General features: G+C 30.9%; 2 protein-coding genes across 4 annotated transcripts in view; one reads left to right on the top strand and one right to left on the bottom strand.

The window, feature by feature from the left end:
* Window positions 1–70: 70 nt before the first annotated feature.
* Window positions 71–5,470, top strand: LOC114941522 (uncharacterized). 2 transcript variants are annotated; one of them, XM_029316542.2, is made up of 4 exons: window positions 71–199; window positions 476–644; window positions 1,281–1,338; window positions 2,302–5,470. In XM_029316542.2, the coding sequence occupies exons 2-4, from the start codon at window positions 502–504 to the stop codon at window positions 3,568–3,570; spliced, it is 1,470 nt and encodes a 489-aa protein (XP_029172375.1). In that variant the 5' UTR covers window positions 71–199; window positions 476–501; the 3' UTR covers window positions 3,571–5,470. The 2 variants fall into 2 exon arrangements, with proteins under 2 accessions (XP_029172375.1, XP_085343352.1); XM_085487226.1 differs by having other exon boundaries at window positions 71–644.
* An 896-nt stretch (window positions 5,471–6,366) lies between these two features.
* The window catches only part of LOC114941462 (uncharacterized), a 38,814-nt gene continuing 30,523 nt past the window's right edge, over window positions 6,367–14,657 (bottom strand). For both annotated transcript variants that reach the window (XM_029316454.2, XM_029316455.2), the window contains exon 7: window positions 6,367–7,836. In XM_029316454.2, coding sequence (XP_029172287.2) covers window positions 7,369–7,836 — 468 coding nt within the window. In that variant the 3' untranslated portion in view covers window positions 6,367–7,368. The remainder of the gene's footprint in view (window positions 7,837–14,657) is intronic.

The raw sequence follows: 14,657 nt of genomic DNA on the forward strand, positions 1-14,657 counted from the left end.
TACACACACACACGTGCGCGCGCGCGCGCTTGCGTCGTGCATTAATCGTGTCCTCGTCGTCGCAGTCGGTCTGCGGTTGCATGGCGTCCTGCGTAGTGCGTATGTGCGCTTGAACTCGACGGAGCCGTTCGTGCACGAGAAACCGGCACCCGCATTCGTACAGCCACGTCCACGTCGCGAGTAGTTGGCCGCGACGAGAGTAAGAAAGGACGAATATTAATATTTGAGCTAGCGAGAAGGCGAATTGGTAGCGAAGAATTAGGAGAAGAGCGAGAGAGAGAGAGTGTGTGAGAGAGAGAGAGAGAGAGTAAGTGAGGAAGAGTGTGTGTGTGTATGTGAGAGAAAGAGTCCGATAGTAGAAGCAAGATATAGGTATATTGCTTATCGTACATTAAGTGGGAGCTTGTAGCGTTTGCACAAAGATCGGATAAGACGAAAAAAAAGGGTGTGGAGTTTAATCGGGCGCGACTAATAGGCACGCCGCTAATCGCTATCGTGGCCATGGGTAAGACGCCAAAGAAGGCGGCCCCTGGGGGCGATGAGAGGAATTTGTACGTTCGGAGGCTCAAGGCAACGACCGCGCCGTCGAAAGCTTCTGAATCTAGCTTGCACGAGAGACAGCGCGAGTCCGAGAGTTTGAACAGGTTTGTAGAAACATTAGCAACAGCGAAATTGCAAGTTCTGCCAGAGTTTCTCAGTCATAGATAGTCACACTTGGATCTACCTGATTGACTCCGAGGCATTGTCAGAGTGAAGAAGAAGTAGATTACGTAGTACTGTTTGTATATTTGGAACTTGTGTTTGCCGCTATAGTTTTCTATATTTCATAGAGAAGAATCTCCAAGATGATCTCCATGATATTGCATCATCTCATAACATCTGGAAATATATCTATATATAATATACTATATGATTGTAATATGAAAATATGGTTTATAAATTTTGGAGCATAAAGACAATTTTCAGTAAGTCGAAGAATTTTGAAGTAAGAACCAAGTTGATATAAGCTTTAATGATACGGAATGATAGAGATTTAGAGATATTTTAGAATTTTTATTTCTCTTATTTTATTTTAGAGAGAATATTTTAATAATGTATGTGTGAGAAATATATATATATAGATTTTTTCTGTTTGAAAAGACATGAGAAACTTTGGTTAATCTTGTTTTACATATTTTTAAATTAGTACCTCTCATCACCTCCAGCATTTACTCAAAGGCCATCTGCCATATACGACTTATCTCTCTTCATTGATTATGAATATCTTATTTTTGTTTCAGGCCAAAACTGACTGGAGTGCAGAAAAAAGTACCAACTGGATCAGGAAAGAATTTTAAGGTATATAAAACTATACTTTCAATTTTTTTTATAAACATGATTCTAAATCTTCATAAAAATTTGCTTTTAATTTTCTTCTTAATTTCTCATTATTTACAATATATTCAGAAACTATTATAAATTTGATAAGTTTATGATAATTGTATACATGATTATTTTGAAATACACATTACAATATACAAATATTAAATAATCTGTTTAGAAATTATATATGTATATAATTATTGAAATTGCTACACTGCTTTATTTATTTAATATATTGTATTTTGTCAATTTATATAATATTAGGTGTTTATTTTAATTAGTGTAATATTGATATTTTCTATTAAACTTATAATTATGATAGTATTATCTTTTCTTATAGATTAAGTATGAATTTATCAGCATATTGTATACATTTGGAATGATAATTCTATAATTATGTTTATAATTATTTATCATGATTATTTAATTCTTAATTCTTTATTGTCAACTTTATTATTACTAACAATTTTTTCATGGTATTTGATTTTTATATTGATTTTCTTATTTTTCTTATATCTTATATAAATCTTGCATGTGTTTTAAATTGTAATTTATGTACAAGTGCTAAAAGATGTTAATTATTAAAAACATTTTATATATTATAGAAGAATTTCGTTATAATAAAACATTTTCATGTAATTTAAATAATAAACATTTTTATCTTATTGTTGTAAAATGTAAAATTATCATATTATTGTAAAATGTAAAATTTTGTATTATATTAACTATGTAATCAATAGCTTAACAGATAATTAAAATTGTATAGAGAGAAATTATAGATACATATATATTCTATAAGAAAATTAATTCATATAGATTGGATAAATAATTTTTGGCCAAAGTAATATTATAATTGCATAAATAATACAAAAATATCTGAGTATATAAAGTATCTGTTAAGTTACTTTCTTTGCAATGCAGAAATAATGTATGTTGTAGAGCAAACTTCGTCCTCCAACAAAGGGACTTAATCAGTCATCAAAACAATTAAAATTATCAATGAAAAATCCAGAAGCAAAGACTACAGACATGCAGCTAGGATCAGAAGAAGCTGAAGTTAAATTGAACGTTTCAATTCAAAAGGAAAATAAGGAAGAGAATGGTAACAAAGTTATCGTAATTGAAGAATCTACTGTTGAAAAAGAATATGTTGATCATACAGAACAAACATCAAGCAAATTTCAAACTTCTACAAAGACTATTCAGGAAGTTGCATTTGTTGAAAGCAAAATTATTTCTCAAGAAAAAGGAATCTCTACAGAAAATGTCAACACTGAAACCAAAGAATTTGAAGAGGATAATAATATGAAATTGACATTTGAGAAGAGTCCTGCAAAAAATGGAGAAGAAAAATTAAACGACAAACGACCAAAAGACGACAGTCTAGGAGAAGACCAATTACAAGACCAACTGAAAAATGGCATAAATGAAAAAGAAGAGATACAAAGCGAAGTTCAAACAGACACGGAAAGTTATTCAGTGGACATTGTTGAATCTACAACATCGGAGCTATCGGAAACATCAGAATCCATTTCTCAGAATGATATACAGAAGGATAAAGAAAAAGTCGATGATATTAACAATGAGGCATCTGTTTCTCATAATGCATCTACATTAAAAGATCCATACATGCTAAAAGATGTACAAGTTATGCTTGTCAGATCAGATTGTGTGAAAGATAATTCAAAACTCTTTGACGTAAGTAATACAGAAGGCACACCAAGTCAACCATCAAAAGATTTGTCATTCGGCAAGACCTTAAGGAACATCTCAGGAAGACATTCGATTGGTAGAATGCGTCATGTTACTTTGCGTGAGAGAAGGATATCACCAAATAGCTCTCTTTTCGTAAATACGTCTAACATGTCGATACCACAAGATGACGAGACAGAACCTAAGATCTTGCATTATAGTTTATTATCCGACAGTTTTCCTACAAATGGTAGCCCATTGGACAGGAAACGTAGAATTGAGACAGCAAATTGGGATTCATCAAAAAAACAGAAAACAGATGAAGAGAATAGTTCATTAAATAGATCTATAAATCTAGTAAAAGGTTTTGTCAAACCTATGCTGATATCCACACCAAAAGCCACACCTTATAAGTTTGAATCCACCAAGTTAGACATTAGCGGGATAAAGGATGATGACAATAAGGTAACGACTGAAACAACTGAGAGTACAAAGAAATGGTGTGTCATCATGTAAATTTTCATGAAAAATTATGTCATACAAAAGAAAAAGAAATTTTATATTTTCAAGAGGTGTAATCAGAAGCATTCATGTATATCACTTTTTGATAGCGGATATCCTTTCTAATCAATCAGTTAGAAATAATTAAATTCGTATTTCTTTACGTTTTAAAATTTGCCAGATAACATGTGTTTTTAGAAAAAAATTTCACTTTCTTCTTTAATAGTAGATATAATGTTTTTAATAATTAAATTAGTTAAATATTGTATTTCTCTCTACTGTATAAATTGTTAAAACTGTTAATGTGTAACTTTTTATTGCCATTTGCTAACTGAATAACAAATTTAGAAAGAGAAAAATAAACTATAATAATAAAAAAGTACAATTTTATTAACTTGACATGACTATTTTATAAACAAAGACTTGATTCTATAAAACACTAATTTTTGGTATAATGCGATATAAAATACATAATTAAACACATACATACATACATAATTAAACACATACATACATACATACAGAACACGTACAGAAATGTAAAATGTATTTAATTTGAGTATATATGTTCTAATTTACATCCCATGTAATCTGTATTTATATATCAAATACAATTTTGTAAGTAGAGATATATGATAAATACACAGATAAATGAATAAGTTTTATTTTAATCATAAATAGAAATAATTCTGTAACGCAATGTTACGTATATATATTGATTTGACAAAATATTTACCTGGAAGTAATTTCTTCTGTTTACTATCACACTATCTCTGAAAGATGTCTATTCTATACATTTATTTCTCATATTGTGTAATATTAAAGACATATCTTTATCTACATATTTAGTTCTTTATGAAGTATACTATTTAAATTTCTGTAATTTGGCGAGGCTTTGTATTATTGATACGAGATTATGCTTTACTCTATATATAGTTATTTCGAACAAATTTCAAAGCTTGATTGTAATATCAAATATCAGTATGATTGTATATTTTAGTTATACCGAATTGTTACTACGAAATAAGTATATCCGTATTTAAGATACCAGTGGCTTTTTATGATCTATCATTAAAAATATTCCTATTGGCTATTACATGATCCATATCATATCAGTTTTTTCACATCAGTTTAAAAAAAATTAATAATTTGTATATTGTAATGTTATATTATGTTATGGTACAATTTTTTAATTGATAGATCAATTCAATACTTTTATAGAAAACATGGTAATTTTCCATGCGCTACTTATATTTGATATAAGAATACTCATTTTATCAACAAATATGATCATTTGTTGCAATTATAAAAAATAAAATATATATATTGTATATTGTTGAATTTGTTATTAATTTAAATGTGATGTTTTAATGTATATTTTCTTTTTCATATCTTTGCAACATTTTAAAATATATATATATTTTTGAAAAATATATTTAAATATATAATATAAATATATTTCCGCATTTTTAACAAGTATAAAAGGCATGAATATTTAGTGGATTGCAGTAGGATGCAAGGGTCGGCAGTAAAGTCTCAAGGAATTTAAATGGCTAAAGGAATAGCCTCATCTCTTTCTTTGATCACATTCCAGACATATAGGATCAAATCAATAACAACACATTTGTCGGACAGATGGTTAGTTAAGATGATACTGCTAACTTACACAGAAGATCAGGCGCTGTAAATTATTAATCATGTTTTATAGTTAGCAGATTTTTAGTTGATCTTTAAATCTGAAACGTCATCCTACGGTAATTCGCTTGATATAACAATTGAAAATCTAATTATTGGAGTTTTCTCTTCATATTATTATTATTATTATTATTGCTCTGTTAAAATTAAATTATTTCGTTTTAGGAAATGTAATAGTTTCAGAATGTAATGTTTTAAATAAAAACATAATTGAAGTTAATTCAATTCATACCATTAATAATGTAAAAATATATTAATTTGAAAAATATTTATTATCTATTTTTCTCATTATCTTTAGATATATGACAATAATATTAATAAAATAATAATAGAAAAATTATTAAAAAAAATAAAATTAATAGATTGTCGAATAAAATTAAAACAACAAATTCTTGAAGCTTTCGCTCTAATTATGTGATGCATATCAGTACATTGAGTATATTAAGACTTCCTCTCAGACGATGTTGTTCTAGCTGCGCTTCAATAATTAAGCTTGATTCGTCTGAATTCCTGCCTTAATATCAATTTTCGTAATTATAATATCACTTTGTTCTCTTTTTTAGAATTATTTTTAGATCAGATAAATTCTAAGAAATGTAAATGCTTTATTAAAAAATTTTATTAACATTTTTAATGTACATAATTCTAATAAAAGGATATATGGTGACTAAAATCATATACAATATTTTTGTTATAATAAACGTAAAATAAAGTCTATTGATGAATAAAATATTGATCATATATCTCAATAATTATTAGTATTGTAATTTTATGTAACTTTATATTATATATTGAGCATTAATCTCTTAACTTATTAGATAAATAACAAAATGTTAATATTTTCTCTAAATATAAAATTACTATTTTTTAAATTGTTCCTTATTATATCTTGTCATTATATTATAATTTTTTCTGTGATCATATTTTTAACAGATAAATTAAATCTACATCTGCTTAAATAAGTTTGGAGAATTTATAAATAAAAAATTAAATAATTTCTCTTCCTAAGATATCAATTGTTGAATCGAAGAGATAAATATTTTTTCAGGTACAACAATTCGAAGACATTGCCTTGTAATAAAAAACATACTTTTTTTCTTTACAGAATAGGCAATTTTTGAATGATTATAATATATTAATTATTTTCTGTTATAATTACATATTATTTACGCGAGAAAATAATAAATGAATAGTTTTATTTTAGTTATTTCCTTTAATAAATATAAACATATGCACATTTTTTTCTCGATTCGATTCTATTGTAATAATTTTTTTTATTTTCAATTATTGTATATCGCATAATCTGTTTGCATTCACTTTGTATATTGATCATTCTTTTTTCTTATCAATCTCTTTTTGTCTCGAGAATATCGAATTAAACATACTTACATAAAAACAAGAATGCAGACAGGATATGCAGTACTTCAACACGTGTCATACTACCCTAAATTCTTGATTATGCGGTCAATGGAATCACGAGCAACATGCACGAAATACATTTCTGAAATTTAAGGCCCGGTTGCGGCGTCAAGTGTCAACGATGTGAAATGCACATCATAAGCACGCATGAAATTGGGTCTGTGATGCAGCATCCTATATGAAATTATCTGTCTTTCATTTAGTTAATAATTATCTCTTTTCGTGGTCAAATTATATATAATTGCAAATTTAAAAATTTTGCTGTAAAAATATTTGTTTATATGTATATATCTGAAATTGTAATTGCGTAAGTCTAATCAATTGTACACTATAAATTTTGTAATTGTGCAAAATTGTCTAAATTATATCGAGATTTTTATTCGATTTAGGTAAGATAATCCAGCTAGAAGCGAATTACGTTTTAAGACGAAGATAAATTTTCTCAAATTATTAAAGAGTATTTATAATTCTGTTATTTATTTTATGCAAAATAATTATAAATTGTTGTAGAAAATTATTGTATTATATATTATTATTTGATGGTGTTAATCGTTCATTAAAGTTTGTATGTACTTCTCTTATTGTTCCATGTATAAAATATATGTATATATTTTTTTTTCATCAAGCTCAATTAATACTTAAAACGACAATTCTGTATAAATGTACGTTTTTATTTTTTACAGAAGTGTCGCAAGTACTTCAGTAAGTCATCACAACGGCCCTGTGAAGGCAGGGACCTTGACAACCCTCCCGAAGTCCCGGCCACAGGACCGATCTGATCCTGGTCCCGTGCGGATTCGGGGAAGTGTGATGCCTCACGTGGACCTCTCTACGAAACTCCAGACTCTGTGCTACGTCGAGCACCAGCGGCGTGGAACGTGCCAGACACGCCCAGGCCAAAGTGGAGCACGCGGTGGCATAACTCTTGACCTCGGCGCAGCTACGCAGACACGGAAAGTCATACAGTGTCCTCTCCAACTGGCTGACCACCTGCTCGGCGACCTCACGGGAACCGGTCTTCGCACCGGAAGTGGCCAGTTGCCGTTTTATGCATTCCTCGAGCTCCGGAGACGTCGCCGACGACTGCGATGCGGCCGCGCCGTTCAGGATCTTCAGGGCTTCCAGGCGCCTCGACGTCTGAACCATGCCAGCTAAACGCCACGAGAGCTGCGGATGAAATTCGACGATTAGCTGAGACTACGACTGGTAATGTAACAGTTTTCCATTCTATTAGAATATGCATGCTGTTAGAGACACGCCGTTAAATTACGCGCGTCTGCTCGACGCTCGTGCTACGAGCTTTTCTTCCACGAATGTTTAGAATATTCAAGTGGAATTGAATGAGGAAGAAGTGTCGAGTACATGTCGCACGTGGCGTAGTAAAATTATCATGAACGGATGTTAAGCAGGAGAGATGAAAGTGGAACATATTTTATAACACATTTGCTGATTCATGATTGACGTCGACGTATGATTTGTATATCCTATATGTTTCGATCGTTTCGCTACAAATTGAATGGTTTTTTTATACGACAGATTTATGATATCCGGATATCTTTGATTGACAGAGTATTTGATAAATATTAGTTCGCAAAGTTAAACATATATGTTATTAAAATGTTCTTTACATTTTATCATATGGTAAAAATCACTGTTACTGGTTATATAATAATAAAAAACTTGTAGCAGTGAATTACTATACTAAAACTGAAGCAGTAGTATTCAATAAAATATACAACATGAGGATTTTTTTATCTAATTGCAATCTGTATTAATCAGATTAATATTTCGAATTTCTATTTTAATTATTTATAATTTTCACTTATGTTGGATGATGCTGATTTGCGTATTTTATATAATTCTCATACGATTATTTTTTTTCCAATAACGTTAATACGATAATTATATTTGATTGATAATGGATTTTATGCGTAAAGTACCAAACGTATTTATAATCGCGAATCATCTGCGAACACATACCATAATATAATAGATCATAGAGATTATCTTGTTAACATGCTTTGCCGTGCTTATTATATGCTTATTATGGAGGATACGTCGATCGTAATCTCTATGAAATCGGGGGCAGCATTGAAGTCATCGTGGTAAGAATGCCGGTCGTTTTAATTAGGCGATGTGAGAGCATACTTCTTCCGCGTTATTCCGGTTATCGCGTAATTGTGACGGAATTTCACGAGATCATGTCGCGCGAAGGAATCCTCTCCGTTGGATTTACACTCGGATTTACACAATGGCAATATATACGGGCATTGTTGATGAATTACTGTTTTTAACAGCGGTTCATCCTGAACGGAGAGCGACTAACTGTTTATCCGGTACCGTTACAAGTGCGAAAGTTTGCGCTGTCGTATTACAACTCGTACGTTTTTCATTCGTTCGTCATAACAATCAGTTATTTTATGCGTAATGAATCAGAAGAAACGAGTTAAAGCTTAATGAGACAGAGTGTGTTACTACGAGACACACAATACAGGAATATAATTTTTGTGCAACCTAGTATTTTCTATTGTTTAAAAGAAATCGACATTTTTTTTAAGGGTGATTCACTCTGAGAATCTCTCTTTGACATAAAAATATTCTGAACACTAGAGTCATAATAAACTTCTAACGGAATCGTGAATTATTCGTGCAATAATGTTTTATTATAAATAATTGGGAGTCGATAATCTGAAGAAATAACAATTATGTCTAAATCTTGAGAATATATTTTAATTAACGAGAATATTGTATATATTAATATCACTATGATATCGACAATTGTCGATTTCCACGAAGGAGAATTTAACTCACGACTAGCCAATTTATAGAAATATCCATGGTAACTTTTAGTTTATATCAAGAATGTCGAAAGTTACCAAACTACTGGTACACGCAATACCTTCAATCTGCGGAATTGAGTTAGAACTTAGAGTTAGAACTTTGCATTCACCGCGTGACTGCCAGCTGAATATAATGTGGGTTGCAACTCTACATCGCGCAAAGTATTAAATTGGATCATAATCAGCTGATAAACGCTACTATTTACGTATGCAATAACGCGAAAGATTTTTATTCATTATCGAATAAGCACAATTATCTCTCTTTTAAGCTTTCTTTATAGTCGAGACTCCTCTGGTTAGTATTTCTAATTGTAAGACACATCTGTAGGTTTGTAAGAGCAAAAAAATCATTTCTTCGTTGCAATATCTATTTTATTACGTGAAAATCATTTTGCCGCTATGCAACATATTTAATTGCAGAGTGATAAGCTATCACTATATAAATATATTTCGCACGATCATTCGCAGTTGGCTCAAATTCTAAAGAAAAATGATAATCAACATATATATATACTATTATAGTTTTAATCAACTCTTTTTTTCATACATGGGAAAAATTAGCTAACTGTAGACCACTTAAATTTCAGCTGTCCTTATATTACAACCTGAAATTTAGTTATCATATGGAGAGAGAGAGAGAGAGAGAGAGAGAGAGAGAGAGAGAGAGAAAGAGAGAATTCTATGTTTAAGTATATACGAAGAGAATTCTCTCTTAGAATTTATCCTGAAAAGCATGGCAATCGTGGGACAATATGGTATTTGAAGAATTTTATAAGAATTTCTCTGATTAATATTTATCACAATAAAAAATATGAATATGTACATAATAAATTTTACTATGTATATAATAAAATTAATCGAACATATTTTATATCTTATTATAGTAGATATTAATATTTTTCATTGTGATAAATATTAATCAGAGAAATTCTTATAAAATTCTTCCAATACCATATTCTCCCACGATTACCATGATTTTCAAGATAAATTGTAAGAGAAAATTCTCTCTGTGTAGCTAAAATGTATTAGTTATTATAGCTAAAATTTAGGCATAATAAATTTCAGGTATAATATAGGGACAGCTAAAATTTAATTATGGTGGTTAATTTTTTTCCGTGTAGATTTCGATTTAACTAATCGGAAGTTAAGACAGAACATTTAACTGCGTAAGCTCTCTCTCATTAATAATTCGTGTAAAGTTTTATTATCAATTAAATTGATTGCTCTAAGCTATATCCCAACTTATAGTTGTAATATCGAGTATTAATTCATGGTCATTTACAGGACTTTACATTTTTTAATAGAAGAACAATTATTCAATATGTAAATTGTTTTTCAACATTAATATTTATTTTTTTGATTATGAAAATAATTTTGTTTGAGAGAGAAGAATCGACTTATATAAATTACTCCTTAACATTTTTGTATAAATAATCAAATAATTAGTGATCGTATTTTAAGAAAATATTAGGAATTATTATTGCACTTATAGGTATTTATCAGTTAATATCTTCTTGCTATTTTCTATCTACGAATATATAAATACGCACGCGGATGAAAACCTTTCGCAAAATAAAGGAAAAATGCATGAGGTAATTTGAGCAGCAAGGAATCCCTTCTGCTTCATGCTTATTTCATCGCATTTGTGTGTGAAACGAAAGACGGCAACGGCTGACTAGCGAATTAGATCTCTCTGCTTGTGTTATTTAAGAAAACGATTGCCTCTCGCATTTTATTCGACACTTTTAATAGTAATCGGAGAGGAGAATTTTATTGGATTTCGGGCCTTTAAAATATCGATCAGCAGCTGTCAATATTTCACCTCGCTCGTTTCTTATGCTATACTATTCCGTCATCTTGATATTCGTCTGAGAGATATTCGTGCATACATCAAGTTATTTCAGGTTGAAGTATAAATCGTATTGTCGATTGAAATTCCACCATCTGCGACGGAATCAGCTGTCGTAGCTCGTCTGAAAATGACGCATGAACATCGGGAGTTGCTGTAGCGCTAGTTCTGGCATCGTCATCGAAATTACAGGTGCATATATGCGCCTCTCGAGGAAGATAGTATTTCGCGAATTGTCTCAGCCGGGTTATCGACCAAGTGACAGCAGCCTATTCTACAAGGTGACATAAACACGCGAGAAAGAAAGAGAAGTAACGAAGAAAGATATAGTCCAGATTTGTGCGCGAGCGCGCATATGTATATACATGTGTGTGTATGTGTGTGTGTGTGTGTGTGTGTCGCTTTCTTCGTGGATATTTATTTTAGTTCATCGATTTCCCAGATATCCGTGTGAAAGATACTTGTATGTATCCGTGTATATATGCAAAGTACCTAATAGCCTCAGGCTGACGGACCAGTGTCTCTCTCTCTCTCTCTCTCTCTCTCTCTCTCTCTCTCTCTCTCTGTCACTTGCCGAGTATACTTCATCGCAAAAGTGCGCTCTCTGCCCGGCTCCCCTTTCGCACTACCACAGATCATCCCTTCGCTCTTTTCCTCCCCCTGGCGGCTTTGACGTTAATGGTCCATCGATCGGACGAGAGACAGGTGCGTGGTGGTAGTAAAAATAATCTTACAACATACTTATATGTATATACAAACATCGTTGATGCTCTATTCAAAATTTATGATTAACTGTTACAAAAAGATATCTCTTTATATACTTTTTCTCTCTCTTGCTTTTTTTATTTCGTTGTTGTTTCGTTTGATTCGTTTGCTAATTAAAAAAAAATATATATATATATATCAAGAGCCAGATGTTTTTCAGATGGATTACTGAATACGTTATTTTGTGAAATGCACGTTTTATTTTAAATAATGCAATTTCCCCGAAAATACACAGAGCTTAATTTTAAAGCACGCTATTACACGCACGCTTGCATTCGTTGCTAATGAAGAGATTGTTCGCTTTTAACGCGAATAAATTGGTATTTTCCAAATAAATTCCGATTTTTCTTTCGTCTATATTACGTGTTTATTATATGCAATTACACAGTGCTACTTTTATATCTGTATATACATGTAATTACATTGCATACAGAATTGGATCTATGCATGCAATTATATCTATGAAATTCAGTTTCAATGCAAGAAATATTTATTTAATTAAAAGATATCGAAAATTGATAATAATTACGTGTATTTTGAAATAATTAGTTAAAATTTTATATTTGCATATATAATCGCTCTTAAATTCTTAAAGGATATCTTGTACAACTTTACAAGTTTTTGTTCAAAGACTTCGTTGATCATAAAACTGAGTTTTACGCTGTAATGAAATTATTTGGATCAACGAGACGACGCGACGCGAACGCGAAATGGATCGCTTTACGCTTCACCTGCAATGAAGAAGTTTACTTTATAAATTCCTGTTCAAACCAGCAGTAAAAAAATTATTACTTGTCGGCACAATGTGAAATCTAATACCTATATATTTATAAATTCTTTAAATGTATCTATTAATTTAAATTGCGTTTTATGTATTTTTTCATCTTTTTAAGTTACAGTTGTCTTGATATTTGAAATTGAATGAAGCTTTTATTCTTCCTTTTTTTTATTTTGTGCATATTCTCCATTTTTCAGAAATGTATAAAATGACATTTTATACATGCTTAGCATTTCAATGTACATTCATACGTTTTGATGAATTTGATAGCAATCTTCTTTTCATTAAGAAAAACTGTAGTATCAAGAGTCTTTGAGTTATATCACTGAAAATTGAGAACTTTCTGTAAATTAAACTTGAAAAGTGGATAATAATAGATATTGCCCGTTTGACTTTACGTGAACTTCACTTAAAAAGTTTCAATACTTTTGATGTAAACATATTCGTTAAATTTATTAAATTATTTAATATTGATCATTCAAAAATTGTATAGAAAAAAGAGGACCTTTCATTAAACTTTTACTAAAGAGAGAATGATAAAGATTGATTTTGAATTATTTGGAGAATATTTAACGAAAAGGAGATATATGGTAGTAGATATCTTTTGTACAACATGAGTTTCAAAGGATGATTACGGGATGTGTAAACCACACCAAAGTGCACGTTTCGCGGTGGCATTGTTTGTAGCGCCTGCTTTAACATTATCCAACGCGAGAGTGCAAGTGGAGATCAAGTGTCGACATACCGCACTCTCGGTCGAGTATATGCGTTCTCCATTAAATTTCGGCTAATCTCTCTCTCTTTTTCATGATGTACAACCGACGTTTTTTTAATGCTCGCGAATGAGAAGATAAATTTTGTGCTTTGCATAATTTTTTTGCATCTCGAGATGCATCTCTTTCACTCTACTTGAGAAATGGAACTTTGTTCTCCTACTATCGTACATAAAAATGTAGCAAAATGTGTCTCATATTGCATACTTCTATTTACATTTCATTTACTCATCGTAATGATAATGATCACTTATCACTATTGTATCATATCGTTAGCGTTCAATGCCACAATACTTAGTTTCCATAGCGACCTGTGGGTAACAGCCAATGTCACGCGAAAATGAGCTTGGCGAGTTCATACGACAGTAACTCGTTCGATCATTCTTGTTGACACGCGAAACTAATGCGACTTTATTTTTAGAAAAAAACGTGTGTTTATACTCAGAGTGACCGAATTTATAAAGAGAATAACAAACTTCTGTTTCTGTAACAAGAAATATGGAAAATATTCTACATCCAATTTAATTTCCGATATTTATACTTGAATAAACATATTTATGTTTGCTTGTTTATATAATCCAAGTTCAAACGAGATTTTAAAATATTAAAATTTACGTCAATGAGAGCGTACGAATGGATTAAAAAAATATTTATAGAGCAACAGATTAAAAAAAATGATTAACACATTGAGAGATTTTTCGGATATGCTTTTAGTAACTCAATCTCGTTGATATAATTACTATGCCTCAAATTTTGTCAGGAGTGATACGCGCAAGGTGTAACCCAATATCTCGTTACATGTTCTGACACCTTTAACATGATCTGTGTTTGCACGTGATGACGTATATACAATTCCTGTGAACCGTATATTAGCTGCTCAGACTCATGTACACGTGTACATCGGTTTAATTACGCATGCATTAAGTTGGTCTCTATTGTTCGATTTTACGGATTTTTTACATCATTGTTTCTATGTTAATTGT

The sequence above is a fragment of the Nylanderia fulva genome, unplaced genomic scaffold (genome assembly GCF_048542155.1).
Source record: "Nylanderia fulva isolate GAGA-0341 unplaced genomic scaffold, ASM4854215v1 Scaffold51, whole genome shotgun sequence".
Classification (NCBI taxonomy): Eukaryota; Metazoa; Arthropoda; class Insecta; order Hymenoptera; family Formicidae; genus Nylanderia; species Nylanderia fulva.